Consider the following 23,974-nt stretch of genomic DNA (forward strand, 5'->3'; position numbering starts at 1 on the left):
GGACTCAAACCACTTTGTACTACAACTCAAACATTCATTGTCCAGCACATTTTTTAATCCACTATGGCCCTTTATTGGTTCAAAACACATTCTTAATCTCACTTTACCAGCTTGATGTTGTATAAATAACTTTTTGTAATCGCAATTTCTTATGAATATGATTTTTTTTTCCTGATATTTCACAAGTCCACTGCAGCGTCCCATCACCTGTCATAAGTGTCCTCTGTTGCTTATTGACCCATAAAAACAATAGCTGACATCCCAACTTCACAGAAATGTAAAGATGGTGACCTCCACGGCATTTACTTGTAAACATCACTGAACCAACACTGACCTACTTCATAGTTAACAAAGACCAGGATGAGTCCCTTGACATCCAGTTATCTTTCCTGGGGCCCGTCTCGTGAGGAGAGCAGGGCAGGTTTGTGTTGAGTTTCAGCCGCACCCTATCCATTGTGGAGTGACACCATGGCAGCCTCCAAAACCTTTTTTGTTATAAATACTTCAGGAAACAGCTAGTCCTCCAGCTGCCGAGCCTGCCTCCCTGCCAGCTGACCCTTCTAAGCTCTCTGAAACTGGATATTTTTCTGTTGTGAACTAAGAAAACACAGTCAAGTCAAATTTTATTCAGCAGTTAAATCCTATTCATAATGATTATACCCTCTCCTACTTTTCCAACTCTTCATACTGCTTCAGCAGCTTCTTTATACAAATTCATGCCAACAATGGAGTTAAGCTCCCAGCCATTAGTCATATATCTTAACACTGACAACCCTAGAAGTAGCCTGAGTATGTACTTCAATTAATTTATTAATTTCTTTTTTCCACACATCACTCATCTCTGTTACACAAATGCTTCTCTGTTATACTAATTGCTATTTTATCATATGCATGCTTTGCAAGCCACTTGTGTTTATTATTGTTGTGGATACTGTTTTCAGTGTAGAAGGTTTTTTTAAGGTGGGTGGGGGGTGATCTTGTATATACTTATGGGAGAGGAGGAAATGGTGTGTGTTTGGTGGGTGGGTTCCATGACTAATGTCACTATATTAAAATCCAGTAAAATTTTATTGGTGAAAAAAGAAACTGCCTTTCTGTCTTATGGGGCAGTCTTTCTTTCTTATATACCTGTGCGTTTCCTAATGTGACACGGAACATGAAAGGGCCATAGATTTGCAGAAAAGATGGAAAGGACCTGTAATTAACTTGTCTCAGCATATTGTCACTGTGAACACTTTGTGTTTATAATTACTGCCAATCCTGAGTATAGCCAAGTCAAGTGTCATCAAAGTCGTACTTCCTGAGGAAACATTATACCTCAGCAAGATGCTCACTTTTTTATTCTGTCCTCCAACAAATGACCCTTTATTCAAATTGTGTGGGTGACACTGTGACTTATTATTCCTCACATTTTCTGTTGATCAGGCATTAGTTTTTGTGTCACTAGGGTGTTTAATGCTGCTTCTGCTCAATACTAAACACACAAGCATGAAACACAGACCTTAAGTCACCATACTATAAAACAAGAAAGAGCTTCCGGGCACTGAGAATGTGTTCCTATTGTAGACGGACTTTTTTAATCACCATGTGGGCAAGTTTTTTTTTTTATAGAAGATATTTATACAATTCATAGAATAAATAGCACAAGTACAATTAATACCCTTAATGATGGCTGTATTCAATTTGAGTGTGTGCTGTGCACTTGAACGAAGTGGAGTCATTGTTTATGTCAGGAGTTACACCTACGTGTTTCCTGTTAAAAAGATCAAAATGCTGTGGAAAAAAAAAGTCCTTCTGGATTTCAGGCACACTATTTGGACACTGTTGAGTACAAAAATCTGCAAAAGATTTCCCCACAGCACATGGTCACATCAGCAGCTTGAATATAGTAGAAAACGTCCTGAAGACTTAACAATAGCTACTCTCAATATACTATTATGACGGTTAGATTATGTACAAATGAGCAAGGTTTTGTGCTTTATAGTATAGTATAATGATGTCAGTTAAAATGCACTGTGTGCCCAGTGTTGGGCTGAATCTCTATATGAATAAAATGGAAAAAGATGTACAGGGTGGTAAAACATTGACTAAAACAGTGATACCAACAGCGTATCAGTTTTCTCAATCATACTGTCCATTTTGAGAGAAGAGAGAGAAAAAGGTCAGACCTGTTTCATGAATAAAAAATTCCCATTCAACACACCCCTGCTCTGAATTATCTCCCAATCCTTCACACAACTGCCACCTAGTGATGATGGACAAACATCAAATTTTAAAAGGCATATTTCTCTGAAGACATATCACAGTACAACCCCCCACACAAACACACACACACAAATTTAAATAATGAAGCAAAGGAAAGTTGCTAATTTAAGGACAGGATGGTCTCATTAAAGAATGAGGGCTCCAGGTGGGAGGGTGGATTGAGCTTATTCAGGTGCATCGTGCAGATTCCTGATCAGGCTGGGATCTGGGGAGTCTGCAAGCCATTGTTGTGGTTCTTGAGACATTCCTGAGCTGTTTTCTAAATGTGACAGGGGTTCATAGTCCAGCTGGGGGGAGGCTGCTGCTGATGGGACGAGCTGTTGCCATGTGGGGCTGTATTTGGTCTGTAATAGGTTTAGGTGGGTGATGTGTGTCAAAGAACTTCCACAAGATTGCCGGAACTCAAGGTTTCCCTGCAGAACATTGCATTATAAACATATGATTAATGTTATTCACCTCACCAGTCAGTGGTTCTAATGTTGTGGCTGATCGGTGTATCTTTAACATGCAACAAAATGTATCAAAATGTCACATTTTTTTGTTTTGTTTTTTTTGTTTTACGTGCAACTAGTATTATACCAATGTAAAAAAATAACTAAAAGAAATTTAAAATATGTCAAGTGTACTGCACTGCATAAATTCTGACTGTATTGGGATCACTTAACTCCCACCTACAGTACCCTCCCCTAATCTCCCAGCATGCATCTTGCTTCAACTATGACTGTATCCTGTTTAAAATCTCTCAGATCATCCTTTTAAGTACAATATGTTCCAAAAGAAATGAGGTGACTCCATCCCATCATTTAGACATGATGCATGACTACCAGAAGATGGAGCTATTTTCCACCAAATGATTCAACATTTCTTCAGACTCACAAACCTCAGGAACGGAGGCTGCAGGGGGCAGGGAGGTGTAAGGACGTTACAAGCAGTTTAGCATCCCACTGGGATCTTTTGTCTGGGTGCTTGGAGGCAGCTTGAGTTTACTGGCCCCATTTGTGCCATATGCCGTGAGAGGCCTGGCTGTCACATCAGATGAGGACCTCTATGTGATGGCATAACTGACCATGCAGCTTTCCAGTGCACATCCACAGTCGTTGCACCATTCACTAAGTGAGGGGGGGATTAAATATGCTTTTTGTTTACAAATTTTACATTTTCTTTAATGTGTCCTTAGAATATATCAACAAGTTTACATTTACATGCCAGAATGAGTAAATGTAAGATTTTATTATGGATCTCTGGTCTCAAATAGCAAAAGGTTGCATAAATAATGAGACAATACAAACAGAAGTAATCCAAACCGTGTATCACTGCAGATACGCTGGTACGTTTAACATTTAAAATGGATATAAATCTGCCCTCAAGACACACACATAAAACCGAAATGCACCGTATGCTTGCTACCGGACCGCCTTTTACACCAGTGTAATATAGCAATAGAGTGTGTACAGCAGTGTTTGAATGTATTCTATTCCACCAAATATGCAACTGAAGTCCCACTTAAAATCATTAAGAGGTGCGATGGAACTGTCGCCTATCTGTAATGAATTGAAGGGGACAACGAAGTTGTGACTTTGTGACAAAATTATAATAAGACTGATAAGTAAATAAAAACGATATATTATCATAATGTACATGTATTTACTGATTAGCCTAAACGGTGGTAACTAGTTCGCAAATTGGCCTGCATAGATGGGTTTTACCCTAAGAGTGTCATTATCCAATAAACTGTACATACAGTAGCTGCACATCAGTAAGGTCGGGAAATTGATGTGGCATATAAATCAACAATGCAAAGCGCTTGTCCTATTGACTAGCACCACTGTTAATATACTGCTTAAAACTGAGAAGTAGCTATAAAATAACTATAAATGTCAACCGAAGGTACACGCATGGGGCAGCTAACGAACATTTAGCCGGTTAGCTACGACACTAGCGTACCTTAAACGATCGTCACAACAACCTGAATTAGTTCGACTTTAAGTAACTGCTCCCCGTTTAAAATATCAAATAAAGCTCAGGGTGATAACTGTAACATTATATTTGCTCTGCAGGTTTCTAGGCGAGCGGCTGGCATCCCGTGGTAACCTAGTTAGCAATATTAGCTGTGTTAATAAGGGACTAGAATCTTAACTACGACGTCGGTGCAGCTAGCGCCAAACCGATTCGCTTATATCAGTGCGTGGTTGACAACCACAAACAACGATTCGAAACGAGAAAGAAAATCTTAACAAATGTGAGATATCAGTGGGTAATTGGATTAACGGTAATACAAACGGCTCAGCCCAGGTTTTTGCTAAGTTGGCTAAAGGTTGCTAAGCTAACAAGCTAGCGCACGAGCAACTCGTTAGCCCAGAATTCGGTTGACGAGTGGGGAGTCCAAACAGGCGTGAGGTGAACTCGGGTGTGCCGCAGTTTGTTTGCGAAGAACAGCACTATTTTGAAAACCACACGCAAGGACACGCACTTTTCCGCTGTCTAGTGTCAATTCCTCAAAATGGGGTCTGCTAACGTACGTCTCCGCCATTTTGTGACAGGTTTTTCATTGAGCAAAGGGGTACGTGTAATGGTTGAATGTAACCCCATCAAGAAGATATCCGCTTGGCAGTTACAGGGAGAAGGGATCAGGAGTAATTTCCAACCATCCCGTGTGATAAAAGTCGTTTTGAAGTGGTCAGCAAGGGATAGGGAAAGCTTACCACAAGGTTCAGAAGTTCCCAGCAACAAATTGCTTCATTGAAAAAAAAAAATACTGTGGTCACAATATTTGAACCACCAAAAATCTGTACAACATACTACATTAAATAGGTTTAATAGATAGTCATCACAGTGTGTAATAAAGTCATGCCTTTTAAATTAACGTCATAATACAGTCCGTTTATTGCATTAAATCCCCCTCAAAATCAACAAGATTTCAGTATAGGCAAAACTCCAAATCGCACTCAACATAAAATGCTAAATACAGATATAAATCAACCAGTTTATGTTATGTTGTTAATTAAGAGTTCCCATCCTAGTTGCACATGGCAGAGTTGCACTTCAATAACATGAGACCCATGTCAGCAAAATGTAATGTTACAATATAGGACCAAAATCACTATTGCAAGGAAAGAGAAATTTAAAAAAAAAAAAGTATGTGCATAAATGTTTAAATATATTAAGTGCAGTGGTGAACAATTTGCCAAGCTTTCAGATATTAATCATGATAAAGCACCAGTAAACAGTCATTATTCCTGTATTCATATAAGCACTGACCTGTTGTTCTTCTGAAATACTGGATCAATGATTTCTTACAAAAATATAAAATATATCCTAATAGCTCCATTTGTTGTAGAGTAATTTAATTAATATCAATATGCAGTTGTTGTATTTAAGTAACTGCGAGGCATTGTAATTTCTTTGGTACCTGCAGTGGAAATATGAAATTATTATACACTAACTTTTTGTCTTTCCTCATATTCATTGAACTGATTATCAATGGGGTGAAATTTCATATCATTCATTTTGAAGTCAGTTGCAAATATACGAAGGCTTTTTGTCAGTCTAGAAAAATAATATTTTAACAATAAATTGTGGGGTTGCCCTCCATTACATGCCTAGTTGGAATAACAAGAAAGCTATGTTAATTAGTGTTATCCCCTCCCCCACGGGACATTTCCATCTACCTCCTGACCCGTTTTCCAAACAGAGACGAGTTGTCAGACGGTCCCTAAAAAAGAAAACAGTCTCTATTGTTCCAGCACCCGCTCAGCTCTGGACGATGCAGTGCCGCCTGTGGCCGCAGAGGGCGCTGTACGCATGCCAGGCCGGGCTCCGCGGCCTTCACATCTTTTTGTCTGAGAACTGGATCCCTCTGCCGCTCTACAGTGTGTGCGATAGCCTCGGAGCTGCGTCCGTAACACACTGTCAAACCACTCCAAACGAATACAACCGCGACCAAAAGCATTTATTCTACACATTCTACCATGGCGTTCCTTATCTGCCGGTAAATCGGTCGTATTTCTGACTGTTCGTTGGAACTTAGTCCGGGGTTGAATCGGGCTTGCTTTCTGTGTGCATCAGTCTTTATTAGCGAGCTGCCGCTCTTCTTGCTATCAGCTATTTCTTTAACTTTTTAAACACTCAGCTTCGCGAATGACTGAGCGCCGGCGGAGTATGGGATCCTTGGTGTCTTAAGAAGCGACTGAAGTGGGGTTTTACCGTTTTTGCATGCAAAAACAATGGCAAATTCGACGGGGAAAAATCTACTAGATCAGCGAAGGAAAGGACAGGCTTTCCTGGACGAGCTGCGGCAATTTCACCAAAGCAGAGGGTGAGATTGGGGCGTCTTTATTCCCAAGAAATATAACTTTATATCTTCATTGCATGTGACTGCGAGTTAACCAAAACTGTAATTTAAACATATGCGTCTTTATTTCTTGTGTTATCCCCTCAGATCGCCGTTCAAGAAGATTCCTTTCGTGGGTGGGAAAGAGCTGGATCTGAATGCTCTCTATATCAGAGTCGTCTCTTTAGGTGGATTTGCTAAGGTGAGTGGGAACTAAAAGTGGATTTTCTCTACACTCTGCTGTCTGTGGACTCCTCGGTGGACCACTCTACAACTCCGTGTGGGTAACCCGGGACAAGTGTAATCCTTTAGAAAAACGTTAGTGGGTCGGTGTTGGCCTTGTGCTAGTTTGCCATGTATCTCTATGCAATGTGGTGGCTTGTGTTGTTGTGTGGTTTGAATTGAGAGTCCAACCGCTCGGAGTCAGAGTGCAGTTGGAGCGACTCAAAATTAGCGGGCACGTTTAACATCGATTATCGGCACGGAGCCCGGCCTCGGGAAACACCGCTTACAACACAGCGTTTCGCCCGGGCTTTTACCGGTGGTTTCCACGCAGGGGAAGGTTGATTTTTCTTTCTCGCCATAGCCATCTTTCTTCGGCTTCATGGCTGATCACAAAATGTAGGCCTCACAGGCCCATGTAGTGAATACAGTAAACGGTAGCAAAACCTACTCCAAAATCAAACGGCTCGCCGCAAGCTAAGCCGTTTGTTTATTGATGCAGACAGTTTGTTGGAGTTTAGCCTCGTCCGGTTTTAGCGCAAAAAATGGAAAAGTCAAGTTAGCTTGTTAGCTGTAGCGCTAACTAGCTTCAACACTAACGTTAGTATCTTAAAGGGAGTCAGGCAGTTGTATTACTGATGTGTTAAATGTAAATATGTTCGGATAACTGACATTAGTAGCTAATTAAACGTTATTGTACTAAAGGTCCTGCAGGATGATTTCACCATTTGTAGATTTAAAAAAAAGATATTTTAGGCAGTTTGAGAAAGTTATTGATTAGTGATTTTGATATTGGCTCATTTGGGGGAACCTGTAGCAGAACAGATGGTTGCGGTGTAACCGCTTTTTTTTTGTTATGGCGAGCGTTTTATCTTCTAACGAGCTCATTTCTTCCCCTTCAGGTCTCTGACAAAAACCAATGGATTGAACTTGGAGAAGAGTTTAACTTTCCAAGGAGTTGTTCCAACGCTGCATTTGCTTTAAAACAGTACTACCTTCGGTAAGTAGCGTGGCCATGCAGCTCTCTTCCTCTCAGGTAGCATGTGGGAAGTGTTTACAAATGTTAAGATGCAGTCAGCAGGATCTTGCCTTTCCGCTCCCCTTTGCTAGGAAGCAGCACTAGTACTGCACAGGCAAAGCAAGGTCTATATTGTGTAGTTTTGCCATTACTTGGTAGATATACAGGTACTCACCTTTTCCTTAAGAAAATAACTCTGATCTGTCTTTCATAAGAATAAAATTCCGGCAAAATGTATTTTCTGTATTTAGTCTTGTATATAGGACTGGAGAACACACTTAAGGAGTATTTTGTCTGTAATAGCCATAAACCTTAAACTAATGACAGTTATTTCTCTCTGAAAAAGGTGTGGTCACAGGGCGTTTGCTTTTGATATAGCACTAATGATTGAGCAGCTCTGGGTGCTGTAACATGTGTAGCACACAGCCTTAGCACAGTCAGCTGCCAGTGATGGGAGTCTGCTGTAAATGCAGCTCTCCCCAGCAGCTGGCATTTGTGGTTTTGGTATTACTGCTTTCTCTGTGCTTCTTCCCCCCCCCCCACCTCCCGTGTAACGATTGTTCCCATCACTAGCACCTGCCCGTGGGGGATTACACCTCTGTAGCAGAGAAATGCTTGTATCCTGTCATGGGATATTTTACAGGCAACTGCAAGTCACTTGCTTGCTTCATATGCAGTGGTTAATTATCTGTCCGTTTTTACTAAGTTATCTTTCTGTGTTATCTGCTGCGAGTTGGAAGAGTAGCAGTTTGAGCGCTAACTGCACAGCTGATGAGACTTGTAACTCCTAAAAAGTTCATAGATAACTGCTCTTTCTCTGCAGGAGAGTAACACTATAGGCACACATAGGCTTGCCGTGCTGCTGCTGAAGTTAGTCTTTCTGATCATCTTAATTGCCACAAATTGCTATTAACCATGTCCGTATTTATTGTAAATGACTGAATACGTTATAAAACATTTTTTCTGAAGCATGAGATCATCTAATTTGATGTAATGGTCTGCTTGGAGAACAGCACAGTTGTTTAGGTCTGGTATTTGATTTGGAAGTAGATATAATGCAAACTTGCTGAGTTTCTCAGATCTGATTTGCGTGTGAATGTATTCCCAAAGAGTCAATGAAAATCTTAACTTCAAGAAATCTGCTTTTGTCTTTGTCCAGCGGGCTTTGAGTGTGCCTCTCACAGGGACTCAACTGATGATCTTTGAGTCTTTTCAGAGGACACAGTTAGGCCAACTCAGGTGTATGCTATTTTATGAAAAAGTGGTTTATACACACAAGCAGGCTGATACCTACTGGTGAATCATTTGGAGCCATTAACTTCATGATTTTTTTCTACATGTGTTGCTCAGAGCAGCTAAGTCACTGTAATGACATGCTCACTATCACACTCCTGTCACAACTTTGTGAGGCTGATGAGCCAGTTCAGTGTAGTGGATGTCAGAGGCAGCAGGCAGCTGGACTCGTCTTGCCTGAGCCAAGGTTGATAATAGACTATCCTTGCCTTCCTCCCTCATAGAGAAATCAACCATCTTTTCCTGCCTGTCTTGCTGTGCAAAATTGTCCTCTGTTTTCTTTCTGAGGGGTGAAATTTTCATTTTGCCCTCATCCGAAGAGGTCAGGGGTCTTAGTTATATGTGCCCAGTTATATGTCCAGGATTTATGCTCCCTGGAACTGGCTGACACTCGGTGTCTCTCTCGAGGACAGTTAAGCTGGGTGAATGTTTGCTAATATCAAGTTTTAGTCTTGATTATCCAGGTGAATGGCTATCTGCAACTTCTGTCATTTTTAAGCTGTGTGTGCATTTTTAAGTCTGCAGCTGAAATTATTTATAGACATGCATTTGATAATGATTGGACATCGTGAAAGCAATATTAAGTAACATTTAACAAGAAAGTAATTTTACTCTGTATCTTGAAATTTGTGGCCTTTAACAACTTTCAAGTTGAAGTGAATTCAAGTGATTTGACACGAAGATCCGAAGGACAGCCCATAGCTGCAGGGATCAAACTTGTGACTTTTTGATACAGGATGGTCTGTGTTGACCAAGGTTTCCCTGTTGAATGATGTGGCTCTTTCTCCGGTCAGCACTTCCCACTCAGAGCGTAGTAATAAGCAGTGCAGACGCTCAGTGCCAGCTCCTGCTGCCGTCTATTAGATATCTGAATGTCACCCGGCAATAAGTGAGCAATGCTTGCCAGAAACATTTTTCCAGCTCGTTTTCAACTTGTTGAAGCGCCGCTTTGACATCAGTCCTTCCAATGTTGCTGATTTCATTTCAACTTAAGGGGAGGAAAGATTCACACTCTGGATCAGAGCGTTGGCATCAAATCACACTGACACACTAAGGGCATGGCAGAAAAGCAGCTCTGTTTTTGGCTCTCTTCTTTGGCAAGATTCTAACAAACTGTTTAAAAATAAATGAGAGGTGTTCAGGTGTATGAGTGAGAGTTATTGAGAGATTATAGTAAGATGCTATCGCACAGAACTACTGATGGAAAAGCAGTGTTTAAAATAACGAACATGGCAATGATGTCACAGGAGCTTCCACTACCATGAAAATGCTTGAAAATTTGAAGATTTGAGGAAAGTTTCATGAGTTTTGAAAATATGAACAGTATTAGAGTAACACCCCCCAGTTCTTTTCCTTTTTTTTTTTCCTTTTTCCTTTTACATTTCCATAATTTGACCTACATTTATGTTCTACATCTGTGCACCCCTTTTCAGTGGATTGGGTTAGAGTTACCCACGGCTGCTTCCAGTTTTCCTGATTTGAATGAGTCTCAGGCAATGCTGTTTCCCATATCCATGTTTTTCCTCTTCCATTAGTAGTTTCGTATGATTTGGAAGTGGTTTGCACTAAGCCCCCAACCCTCACGGGGCAACAGAGTCCTGATTTTTCAGTAATGCTGGCCCCACACTCAAGGATAATTGGGACGATTTTAGGTCTGAAAATTGCGGGGGTGTTCTCAATTTGAGGCTGAGCAGATTATCATCCAGTGGTGCGAGTGGTTTACAGACATAATGTTACTGACTGGATCGGAGTCTTCCCGTTTCCCAACTCTCCAAGGACTCAAACTCTTGTAGTGTGAAAGGACGTGCAGAAAGCCTGCAGTAGGCAATGAGGGTGAGCTGACCAGGAAGCATCACCAACCATGTGTTGTGTGTAGTGGAGAACAGAAACATGGCTGCCAACAGCACAAACAGGACTTTGGTCTTCTGAGCCAGGTGGACAGCAGAAAAAGAGGACAAGCTTGTTGAATTGTAGCAACAGTATGAGTCCTTGTTTGATGGGTTCTTGCGTGCATATCCCCACCTACTGCTCTACAAACTTTCTCCACCTCTGTACAGATAGTGTAATTTTGCTAGTTATGTAGCTTGGACTAGCCCGGCTGAGACAGCAATCAGCTGTCACCCAATCACCTCCAGCTCGTGCTGCAAAATCTGTAAGCCGCGCTGATCTTGTGCGTTCTGTGACTTCATCCAGTTTTTTCTTTCTTTTTTTTTTCCCAATGCAAAACATAGCATTACAAAAGTACAACCAGCAGATGACAGCAATCATCCTCCATGTTTTTTTCTTCTTCTTCTTCTTCTCTGAAATCACCTTTGATCACAGAAGTTCCTTTGAGATCCCAAGTCCCTGGAATTGCTACTCTGAAATCATTTATAAACACCGGTTGTGTGGTGCTGCATCTTGACTGAATCATCTTGTGCGAGCATTGTTATGATTTTAAAATATTAAGTATCAGTCAAATTTGTCTGTTTTAACTCCGAACTGATTTTAAAAATCCTCTAGTGTGTACCCGGCATAAAACACCATCTAGTTCATCCAGACGCGCACTGTAATTTGAGACTGAATGAAAGGTAGTTTAGAAACGATGCCTTTGGTGCTGCTCCAGTCTTTGACTTATCCAAACTGCAGCACACTGAACACAGTAGCCGAGTCAGGTGACAGATACCCTGGTTCAACCTTTGTTTGCCCTCTCTCACTGCATCCCCGTAGGGAGCAAAACACGCCCAGGAGGCACCGCCATCTAGGAACCACTAGTTTAATCGTCTGTGTTTGCTCTATTGACTTGATGGTTGGAAGTCTTTGAAAGAAGAAACTGTTAGCATTTGAGCCATGTTTAACAGTTTACATGGGCTGTGATATCCAGTCATGTCCTCACGTATGTTGTGAGGAATAATATTTTTAACTGAAACCCTGATTTGATGAGCACAGGTCCCAGTGATCTCTTGCTTGTATTTTGATTCATTAGAGCTCGGTTGAAATAGTAAATAGAGGTCACCTTTTGACCCATGCTGCATTATGAGCAAGTTAGGCTTTTAGCTCTGCAGCCAGCAAATGTCTTAACTGCCCACAGTGATTAGAGAAGAAGAAACCCGCTCCTGACTGTGCGTCTTTCTACTCAATCAACCAATGCTAAGTAATCATTCTTCTTCAGAGCTGAAAATGCTGTTTCCTGAACAGCAAAAATATTTAAACCACACTTTCATCTGTCACCTCTCACCAACTGTTTCCAGCATATAGAGGCAGGTGCAATCGGATTCGCAGGTTTACTCATTTCAGTTGATATTTGAATGTTTCACATTTTAATATTAATCCTATGCTAATACCTGACTGGTCACACATGTTTCTCAACTGTTACCAGCTTGTGACCCCACATTTAGGGCCTAAGTTCTCACGACTCCAGCAATTAAAAAGCATTTTAGTTGTCATGTGAATTGAGCATAACATGTTACCCCCCCCCCCCCCAGCAGGCTGCAAGTCGATTATCAAACTTATCATTTCAAACTTCTTGAAAGATTTTTAAAAATTTCAACAGATGTCAAATATTGTTGAATCAGTCTTATACATCTCATGTGACTGTGCCTGCTTATCAGATACCACTACTGTGTGAAGAACACACCCCACCAGGAGTATGTTGGATACAAAGGCATTTTTGTCTTTTAATTAGACTGCATAGCAACGTAGCCAAAATTGAAATCTGAAATGAAAATGTTGTGCAGCCATTGAAAAGCATTTGGACCCCACTGTAGCTGTTAACATATCTACCCATCTCTTTATGTGTTAAAGTACTACATGAAGTTAATGGTGCCAGACCGTGTGGTTAACAGTGCATGCAATGTCAAGTCTTGATTTTAACATGATGCACTTAGGGCAGTTCTTAAAATGGAAAACAAAGAAGTGTTTCTCAGCCTTACACCGTGGCCACATATCACTGTCCTGTTTTTGCTTAGCAGGTGTTAATTTTCACACCTGGTTATGAGATGATTCAGGGCACCATTGTGTTTGTTAGTCTTGCTCTGCTTCCTGTGTAGGTTGATAGACTGAAACATCTGGACTAAGTGGCCTTTGATCTGGCTTGCATTAACCCGGTTTCGTATTCCCCTGCTTCATCCGAGCTGGTGCTCAGACTTTAGAGATGCTCAGATGACGGCTGGTTATGGATAAAGGTAAAGGTTGCGTGATTTGTCTGCATTTTTATACAGCATAATAAGAGACTTTGAACAAAATAAGAGTTGTGCAGCCAACTTGCTATCACAGATAATATCTGAAGGCTCTTGAGACTTTGTGTTTTTGGCCCAGTCTGTAATTTGACCTGCCCTCCAGCAGTGTTGGCCACTACTGATAGCCTAATCTCCTTCTCTCAGTCTCCTTGCTAACCAGCAGATGGACAGAATCTGGCTTGTACTTGACAGTGGACCTAGAATCTGGTATTTCCACTTAGTTAAAATTTTTGGCTCTGGATGTTATAGAGACTGTAGCTCTTCAGTGGAAGTAGAGTTGCATTACTTACTAGGTGCCTGTTACACATAACTGGAGTTTATTCTCTGCGTGTAGTACCTCCCAAGAGGAACTTAGTGTCGTAGTCAGAAGTAGTCCAGGAGTACATGTTGATGTAAGAAGAAACCCAGGTGTATATGAGAACATTGTACATATGCTATGAGGAAAATCAGGTTCATTGTTTCGTCACTTACTGTTTATAGGCCTGTGCAGCTGTCAATGTCTCCACACTGTCCCTAATGGCATTTAACAGTGTTGTGAAACTAAACCAAAAAACAGTGCAGGACTGTGTGATATAGGCCACAGAATTAATGTTTAAAAGCTTGGGGATGATTCACAGTTTTAATTGAATATTTTCTTTCTTGTTAATCCAGGGAAAATTAAAACATGACTAACATGTTTTGAGGGCTATGTTGAATAAGACCTGCACCACCTGCAAGATGATAATAATTACACATATTTAAAAAAATAAAGGTTATCACATGCAGCTGTGGACTGTTAAATTCACTATGAGACGGCTAGCTAGCGATCTGGAGTTGGGGCACACCTCGACTCACAACATTCCCTCAAACCCATCAGGTTTCTCTCCAAGGAGATGGTGTGCCTTCACACTGAAATGCAACTGTACAACTTAGTCGGAGAAAAAGCATCCTTTCCTTGACCATTATCACCCTGTCTTGGCAGTGTCAAAGCGCTTCTTCTGCTGCAAAAAGACTAGTCTGAAAGACACGGAGCTACCGAGACTGACAGGCTAATAACTGAAGTGGAAGGGGTTCAGTTCTATAGCTTTTGTTGCGCTGACCTTCTTTGCGTGCAAGGATTCAGCGCATAGGTGGAACTTTTACTTACATGCGCTGCTTACATGAGTCACAGTAATACTAAAGTGAAGAAATTGTTACTGTAACACCTTGATGTAGATGCTTTCATTTTATTTGCTTTTAAGATCTGCTGCAACTTTTAAGTTTGCTTTCAGGCAACACATAGTCTGTTCTGTAGCTGATCCGGCCGTCACAATCTTTTCTCATTTGGCTCTGCCATCAACGCTCATGTTATTATTGACAGAGCAAACCACCCTCAGCCTGTGTTGAATGGCCAGCTCCGTTAAAACCCAGCAAACATTTCTGTCCAGAAACTGGCAGAGGATGTGTTTTGCATGTCTGTGTCCATGTCCAGCAGGGGGCAATCGACTCCCCCACACACACACACACAAACACACATGTACACACTGAGGGCATTTGGACATCCAGGCAACTGAGAGTAATTGAAGCCAGGAGTATGTGCACTGGCGTGACCCAGATGGCAGTAAATGGCACAATACTAATGACAGTGACTGTGTCCATAATGCTGTCTGTTCATCACTTCTCATGCCTTGTTGGGTTCTCACTCTTCCCACGTGTTGTATTATTTTGGAGGGAAAACATACCTCAGTATTAATAGTGATAACTTTCCCCAATTCTCTAAACGGTTGTGGTGGCTGCTGTTGATTGGCGGTCATGTGCTGCTCAAGTGGGAGGAGATTGATGTTCCTCTCATCGTGAATCTATGGAAAAAGGGGAAGTGCAGACATGAGCAGCTGCAGTCAAACCCGTGCCCCCACCCATCTTTACCCTCATTCTTGCTTATGCCCAGACAGCGGTTGATGACGCTACAGTCGGGGATGGGGCCTCTCTCTCTCTCTCTCTCTCTCTCTCTCTCTCTCTCTCTCTCTCTCTCTCTCTCTCTCTCTCTCACGCGCTCGCTTTCGCGCTCTCTTTCGCTCACTCTCTGCAAATGAAGGCTGAGGGTATTTATAGTCCAGCGTGTCACCCGGCAGCCAGCGGACGGGGGATTACCTTGGCCACGGTGAACAAGCAGGGCCTCATTCAGAAACAGGCGCTCGCTCAGTGACTCATTGCCATACAGACAGGGTTTACCACACTATCACGTCTGAGGTATTTTGCCGTGTTTGTGTTTGTTTGTCTGACAGATTTCTCTGCATTATCAGGATGTGTTTATCAGACAAGAGCCTAAGAGCCTGACTTGGTAGTTGGATGCTCACTGAGATTTCTTTTTTCTCATATCAAGTGTCTAACTAGAGTTTAAGAGGAATTGTTTTCTTCATAATGGCTCACCGCTTTTGGTATGTTTGCATGTATTAACAGCCGTTTAACTGGTAACCTCGTGGCACCTCCTGGATTAGTCAAAATCAAGATTTCTTCTGTCTGCTATTCAGTCATTGATTTTTGAGCTGCTGTAAAGAACTCGTCTTCTACTACACAGTGATAAAAAGGCGAGTAAGAAGGTAAAGTGAATGGGCATCTACGCTGTATTCTTTGTGATGGCATTTAAATTCTGAAGCCATTTTTTAATGTTCTACAGTTAAATGATCCATCGGGAATGTGCACTCGTAACTTTTAGTTTTTCATTTTGTCCGCTTGTCATGTTTATGTGCTTCTCACAGCAATGAGACAACACGAGAGTTACTGTGAAGTGTTTTCCCTTCAGTTCCCAGGTGTTGATGTTTGGGTGTCTGTAGGTGAGGCTCTTTGTCTCTCAGCTCATGGTTTCTTACGCTGCACATGCTACACACACAAAATCATGAAATTTTTTAAATTCCTTCTGCTGATAAGCCTGTTGGGTTCTTTGTACCAAAAATTAGTATTTGTTGTTTCATGGAATCATAAGCCATAAAGGAAATATTTTTGTTTTTTTTTTTAGGTCACATTGTGTGTTCTGGTATATTAGCCTACTAGATGAATTAAGTTATCATGCTGTTGCAAAAAATGGTCTTCTTGGCAGAATGTATGGGTGTGTAGCCTTTCAAGAATTTCCCTCCAGGGATTAATAAAGGAATTCTGATTCTGATGATAGAACTTTCCTTCTCAAAGGGACAGTCATTTGACTCTTTAAAAAATCTCTTCAAGCTGTGACATTATCTGACATCAGCAACAGGTTGTTTTCCCTCCAAACACACTTTTGTTGCTTCTCTTTTGTACTGTGATTAAGTTTTCAATCTTGATAAATAATTTAACATTTCAGGTTAAGGAGTTTTGCATACTGAATATTTTTTCCCATTCTGTAACTGAAGCAGTTATATTATATATTATATATTTTTATATATTTTATTTGCAAGCAAAGCACAAGATTCAAGCAGAAATTAGAAAAGTGCAAACCAAGAATGAAAAAAAATCACACACTCAAACCATCTTCATAATCTCCGGGTTATTTAGCTTTAGGTTACTCTGCTTTGCTTTTTAAGTATAAGTTCCATTAGATTTATCTGTATTTTTTTGGTGAAAGCTTTTAAACAAAACCAACCTGCAGTACTTTGTTGTGTTTCATGTTGTTGTGCTAAGCTGGAGAAAAAGTCTATCACAGGGTAAACAAATTTCCTGTAATGGGGAGCAGTTGTTAGTCCTAGTTCTTAGTGTTTAGTTAATAGAAGCTGTTCCCACGTCAGTTTCAAAACACACCGAGACTATCCAGTGGCTAGTTAACAGTTTGTACTCTGTATCATGGAGACAGAACGCTGCATCAGCTTCAAGGCTTCTGCACTCACATGAAAATGTGCCTGCATAATTAAAGAAAACAAATCTTAAGGCACTCAAGTCTTGGAAAAAAAGTAGAGCACACATTCACAGCAAAATTCACACCGAGCAAGTCTTGGCTCATCTCCTGTTTTTTTTTCTCTCTCTCTCTCTTCCTCTACAGATACTTGGAGAAATATGAGAAAGTCCACCACTTTGGCGAGGATGATGAAGAATCACAGCCGGGGAATCCCAAAGCCTCTCTTCCAATTGGTGCAATTCCCAGCTCTTATAACTACCAGCAACACATTGTATCAGGTAGAGACTCAACTTGCTTCTTGTTTTCAACATACTTGGCATTCAGAGGCTTTCTGAGTCTCTTTTGCTCTCAGTGGTCACAAGTTCACTCTTTGTTTCTGTCTCAGTCACGTCCGTGTCAGGTCCATAGATTGAGTTTCTATTAGCACATTTCTTGCTTTCTGTCTCAGTTAGTTTTCTCATTTTCTCTCTGAAGTTCATCCAGTCTGTCTGCCTGCCCCTTGGCCAACTCAAAAACTTAATCCCCACGCAGATGTCATCACAGCAGAGCATCACTTTATCCAAGCTGTGTGTGAGATGCATGGGAGACTGGTCAGCCCACAGGTCAAGCATATGCATAGAAATGTGCTTCAACAAAAGCTGTTTGTTTCAAGGATTTTCTAGTGGGTTGAATTTATTGTACAAGAATATGATGAGGAAGGAAATTTGTCAGTTGATGGTTTTGCCGAAGGTTCAGATAGCTTTAATGCTTCTAGTGATGTTTTAAGTCAAGCCAGATTGTTCTGTTTGTGAAACGGTTTTCAGTTTAACTGTTCTGAAAAATCCTGTGTGCAGTTCTCCATATGTGGTGGTCAAACAGGTTGCATTTTGTTGCTCAGGTGCCTGTACTAGTGTGTGAAAAAGCATGGAACTTTAAAGGTATAGTTTGACATTTGGGGAAATGCGCTTTCAATTTTCAAAATTTATTTATTTTTTTTTAAAAAGAATTAGATGATCCAGTGATGCAGTGGTCATGTCTGTATGCTTATTGTGATAAATATGAAGGTGGACCCTGCAGCCTTTTACAGTTTAGCTTAGCATAAAAATTGGAAACAGGGAAACGGCTAGCTTAGCCTTGAAATGAAAATTTTTTTTCCAACCAGCACCTGTAAAAATGAGAAATTTTCATATTTATGGGGGTTTTGTTCAAGGCTGTTTCTTAGCTGGAAGCAGTTGCTAGGCAGCTAGCTGAGACTCCAGGAAGTAACCGATCCCAGCCAATCGGGTATGTTAAAACATTCCCGTAAACACTTTTGCTTGGGTTTTTATATGATTAAACTCCCCATATAAAAATGTTAGTCAGTGAGCTCTGGTGGTGCTCGTAGGCGGATTTTGTTAGCTTTGTATGCAGCTAAGCTAATCTAACTAGCGGATGACTGCAGCTACATATCTACTGCATGGACATGAGAGTAGCATCAATTTTCTCATCTTACTCCTGGCAAGAAAGCAAAAATATATTTCCCAAAGTGTCTAACTATTTCTTTAAGCAGCTGAAGCTGGGCTACCAACAGCGTCATTTCCAAATACAGAAATGTGCTGTGAAATCTCACCTCAGAAGTAAATGTTCTCCAAGTAAAGTGAGATTTTTTTTTTTCTTTCCATCTGTTGGCACATATCCTTTATTTTCACCTTTTGATCAGTCTCTGCTCACTTTAAGCTTTCTAAAAGTCCTTTGCTCTTTGTTTTATCTGGTGTTTTTGGCACATCGCCATGGTGATTTTTATTCATGATCAAATGACGCAAGTACTCTGGAGCTGTAACATCAACCACTGAACACCCAAATTACCTCAACAGGCCTTTAGATTAATTCTGCCTCAGTACTTCTCACTTTTCACACAAAGAAAGCTATTATTAAGTTTTACACAGTAAAACTCTATCTGTTTTGTGCTTTACTTTACTTTTTACTAAGACCTCAGCTGAGGACCTGTTAAAGCTTAAACTTTCTGCTTTTTCACCAGTTCATGAGTCAACTTATTATACTTTACATTCATCACTTTAATAACTCAGTGACTCAATTCACTTTTCACCTTCTTAAGTGCTGCTGCGTTTGACCCAAGGCTATGAAACATGCATTTGCTGTAATTTTTTTGTCTCGTGCCCACACTCACCTTAACATTGGCAAATAATCTTTTAAACCCCAAGCATGCTGCTGCTTTCATGATCAAAGAACAGCCTCTGAATAACCACATCATATTTCATACTAAACATTTTTGTGCGGCTCGCCAAGGCCAACCTCTTGTCTGAATTGTTCATCCCTGTTTACTCACGGTGACTGTGAGCTGTCCATTAGCCTCACAGCGTTGTAGTGTTGGCTGCCGAGCTGCACTCTGGGGTAATTGACTGTCCTGACAGCAGATATTGATGAAGGGATGGAGGAAGCACTTGTTGGTTTTCCCTCCACCTCAGTTTAGATTAGAGCCTCAAGCTTTTTAGTCTCAGGCTCTCTTCTCTGAGAGTCAGCCCTCTGCTTGCTGAGCTTAATTGACTCCAAAACATGACCGGGATGGGAAAAGGCATGCTACCAGCAGCGTTGAACTTTGTTTGTGGCTTTTCCGTTTTTCCTTTTCACTACCCAGATGAGTCAGACATGAAATAACACAGCGGTTTTCTCCAACAGTTGGCTTTGCAATTTTCCTCTCTTGGAAAGCTTGTCATAGTAGATTTTAGCTTGTTTACAAGTGCTGAAACTACTGATGTACAATCAACTTCTTTTCAGCCCTGATCCAATTCTATCAACTGAATTTGGATATCTGCTGATACAGAGTACTGATCCGATACCAGCGTTAAATTAAAAAAGCTGTATGCCTTCACTGTGTGGATGACCGTTCTTTTTGGTGTAAGACTACATCAGTCTTGATTTAAATACTCTCTTCCTCGCTTCCTAAAGGGATATAAATTTACTCGATTGGTATTTATGATTAAAATAATAAATATGCAGGGTTTTCTCTTTTTTTGCGGGTTTCTTTACATTGCATGGATCTGTTGGTCAGCTTTATGTGAAATTTAGAACCAAAAGAGAGAAATTGTTAAATATCCTGATCTTCGTGGTTTGCCTGACAAGTAGAGTGTGGGCTCGATCAGTCTCCATCAAAAATGGTCAGATTGTCCACTCCTATTACTGTGGGATTTATGCAGAAATTGACATAACCCGTTATGACAGTTGATACTGTCGTATCAGGTCTGTGCTGAGGGTGTCACAGATAGCTCATGGGAGGAAGCCTTGGAGTTGTGTGATGCCATCCTCCGACCTTTTGTGAGGCACTTTAGGAGTTTGGCTTGTGACATTTAAATTCCTGTCTAAATGTTAATATGTTGTACACAGCTGACAACAACAGTAGGAAATTCCCAGGGGAGTTGGTAGGGATGCAGATGTCAGCATCTCCAGTGTGCATAACTTGCATTGCATAACTACATGTTATAGTGATGGGCCCTGCTTTCCCATCATGCATAGTGCTGGAGGTTTTTTTTGTTGTTCTAAGAAGCAAATGTTACTTTTGCTGGTGTTTATACATGGTGGTCTATGTTGGCTTATAATTTTGACCATTTCTGAGGTCCCTGTGACATTTCTCGACGTCATTCTGTATTTTGCTACTGTGTTTGGAGTGATGCGTGACATGGACCTGATCCAGCTCTTTGAGTCAATATCACACAAATCTCAGTATTGGATGAGCGTATCCATACATGAAACCCTTAACTCATCAGAACACATTGTGTGCTATCCTTGCGTTATGACAAATATGTTGAAGGCATGTCCTTGCCCATACAACATTTGCAAAGGAGATTTATTTATTAGAAATTGTGATTTGTTTACCTCATGTTAGCTAGCTAGCACTACTGTTAACAGGGTTTTTTTTCTTTTGGCACATTACTGCCACCGACTGTTGATCAGGGGAATTGTTTGAAACCAGTCCCAACTTGTCTCTCTTGCTGTCTTACACGTGTCTATATGAGTCTTTTGGTGCACGGCAAAAAACAAAACCAAAACATGGCCTTATCAGCCCCCATAAGGTACCTTTTAAGCTAGTGTGTTCTCCTGGCCAATTTTATTAGTCTAACTACCAACCTTTATAAGTGAACTGTGTTCCCCAGGCTCTGAATATAAACTGAAACTTTGCTGTGTTGGCTTGGCGGGCTCAGTGATGGTTAATTATTTGACAGCTGGTCTTTAAATCACTCACTGAGCTTTGGTCTGCCCTGTTGTCTTGTGGTGTTTTGGTCATTGGCCTGTGACAGCTTTTAATTCACTCTGCTCCAAAGGACCTTATTTGTCAAATTGGACGTCGCACATGAGTCCTCAGCATTTCTGTACAGTGTTGGCTTGCTGCAGGTGTCGGAGGTCAAGCAGAGACGGGCAGGTTTTGAATGTAGCTGCTGTAATAGCAACTCGGCTGAATTACATTTGCCTGCACAAACCTTTTCAGCATGGAAATCAAATTCGCTCAGCAGGACTCCGGTCTGCTTTATGATTGGTTTCCAGGGGCAGCAGTCTACAAAGATCCTGCACCAAATTGAAATACCCACTGTATGAGGGGAAAAATGACACATATGCACACCAAATGATGGATAGCAGAAAATCAAACCAAAGAATGAGAGAAAACTTTCCCACACTGGATCATCTGTCATTTAGAGCTGCTGAATAATATTTCTGTCCCCATACACGGGCTTCTTCTAGTATTTAGGATTAGAAGCCTTTCAATTATTGAAAGCCCATCGTGGAGGTTGACTGAGTCAGAGATAAACAATTAAAAGTTAGAGGACATTCGTATTCCTCAGTCAGGCAAGACACGGCTCATCAAACTAATTTGAACTAAAGACTGCTTTCACTGAACAGCTTAATGCCCCATTTGGTTTGCTTAAACTCAGTTAAGAAAAAAAAATAAATCTTGTGTTAAACCGGCTGGAGGTATACAGAGGCGACAGTAGTTGCTGCTGTCTTTTGCCATATTCACATGTTGTAGTGGTGACTTTTAAAATCAAATTCCCCTACAATTTCTGAACATTATTTTTCTTGCCCTGCTTCATCTCTTCTGTGTATCTCATCCAGGTCAAATGCCTTGACAGCAGTTTATGCTTCACATCATTACCCTTACACTGTGTATGTCAAGGCCATTTGTGTTTACTTTTGTTTTGTTGGGCACTACTGTAGTACTTTATTTTTTGGCTTCAAATGGAAAAGTACAATATGTATGTTCTCTTCTTTGAGACATTTTATGAGGGACTGTTCTACCACCGTATTCAAATGTATTGAGATGGTAACACTGAGATTCTTTTTCAGACTATCTCCGCCAAAGCTATGGACTGTCTACGGATTTCGTTCCGCCGTGCGACTACAACAAACTGGTGCTGTCTCTCCTTTCGGGCCTACCCAACGAAGTGGACTTTGCTGTTAATGTTTGCACTCTGCTTTCAAACGAGAGCAAGCATGCCATGCAGCTGGACAAGGACCCCAAACTGGTCACGTTGCTGTTGGCCCACGCCGGCGTCTTCGACGACTGTACGTTCTGGGTCTCACTTAGATTGTGCCCTTCATTTTAAATGTTGAATAGAGGGAAAGATAACTGTGGTGCCTTATCATTATCATTATTGTTACTGTGTAATATACATAACTGCAGACAGTTTATTCTCTGCGTTTAGTGTAAAATATCTGCAAACTGGTAAAACTGCAAAATTCAACTTGTCTGCTATGAAGTCAAAATGTCTTTTAGGAAATCTACTTTTCATTTTAATTGTGCAGCCGTATAAAAGAACAATTATTCTGTTGTGAAATCCTTTTTTTTTTTACCTCCTTGTTCCAGGATCAAAGGTTCTCTGTTCTTAGCAACTCCTAAATATAATTTACGAAGCAGGGAATTGAAGAACAAGGGAATAGAGAGACATAACACTGAACTGAAGCTCTGATGCTCTGCTCTAACCCTCCCTCTATACCTTTTGTAGCGCTAGGCAGCTTCTCTGGGGTATTCGGGATGGACTGGAAGGAGAAAACCTCCCGGGATTTTGCCAGGGTAAAGTTAAAAAATGTTTTTATTTGTGTGACCTGTTATGTATTCTGTCTACTAAATATTTCTTTTGCTTTTGACCTTAAAAAAGTAGATATTAAACAGCGTGCACTAAGACGTCACAGAGCATGAGCAGGAAATACGGAGGAACCTCAGAGAGAAGTTTTCTCTCAGCCGTCTTTAAAACCAAATAGAGGTCAATTCACTTTGATCTCACTCAGTTTAAGAGACTTACATAATATGTAGTATTTAATTTATCCTCATTCACAAGTGCATTATCGTGGCTACTAGTCCTTAAGAGAGGTCGGAAACGGCCAATAAAAGTCCAGCATCTTTCTCAAGGACAATTTGTATTCAATTGTGTTACCCTGCTCAGATTGCCTTAATAGCATAGGGCATGAAATAATTCTCACAGAACTATTAAATATACAGTGATGAGAGTGCTAAATTAAAGGGGAAATCCACCAATATCACACATGAATATCTGACCAAAGAAGAGCCTTATATGTTGATTTACTTTTGATAAATTTAGCTTAAGCCAAATCATAAGTATCGTTTCATATGTACTGCTAACAGCCGCTGTTGTTCTGCAGTTCTGGAAAGAGGAGGTGGAGGACACGGAAGTCAGGGAGCTGATCTGGGACAAGAGCAGCCCAGCACAAGGTAAACACGCTTGGTGTAAAAACCACAGAAAGCAATAAAAGTGTACACTCTTGCATGCTCCCATGGTATATTTATTGACACCTCAAATGCTGTGACATGCGCCGGTGTG

The 23,974-nt window shown here is 40.9% G+C and overlaps 1 protein-coding gene across 2 annotated transcripts in view; it reads left to right on the forward strand.

The window, feature by feature from the left end:
* Positions 1-5,862: 5,862 nt before the first annotated feature.
* arid2 (AT rich interactive domain 2 (ARID, RFX-like)) overlaps positions 5,863-23,974 on the forward strand; it is a 33,309-nt gene continuing 15,197 nt past the window's right edge. Inside the window, exons 1-8 of one of the 2 annotated variants that reach the window (XM_046378814.1) lie at positions 5,863-6,253; positions 6,395-6,580; positions 6,704-6,797; positions 7,720-7,817; positions 17,313-17,446; positions 22,482-22,700; positions 23,141-23,208; positions 23,796-23,865. In XM_046378814.1, coding sequence (XP_046234770.1) covers positions 6,489-6,580; positions 6,704-6,797; positions 7,720-7,817; positions 17,313-17,446; positions 22,482-22,700; positions 23,141-23,208; positions 23,796-23,865 — 775 coding nt within the window. In that variant the 5' untranslated portion in view covers positions 5,863-6,253; positions 6,395-6,488. Of the gene's footprint in view, positions 6,581-6,703; positions 6,798-7,719; positions 7,818-17,312; positions 17,447-22,481; positions 22,701-23,140; positions 23,209-23,795; positions 23,866-23,974 lie in introns of both variants that reach the window. The other variant, XM_046378815.1, reaches the window with a different exon arrangement.

Source organism: Scatophagus argus, chromosome 22 (assembly GCF_020382885.2).
Source record: "Scatophagus argus isolate fScaArg1 chromosome 22, fScaArg1.pri, whole genome shotgun sequence".
Lineage (NCBI taxonomy): Eukaryota > Metazoa > Chordata > Actinopteri > Scatophagidae > Scatophagus > Scatophagus argus.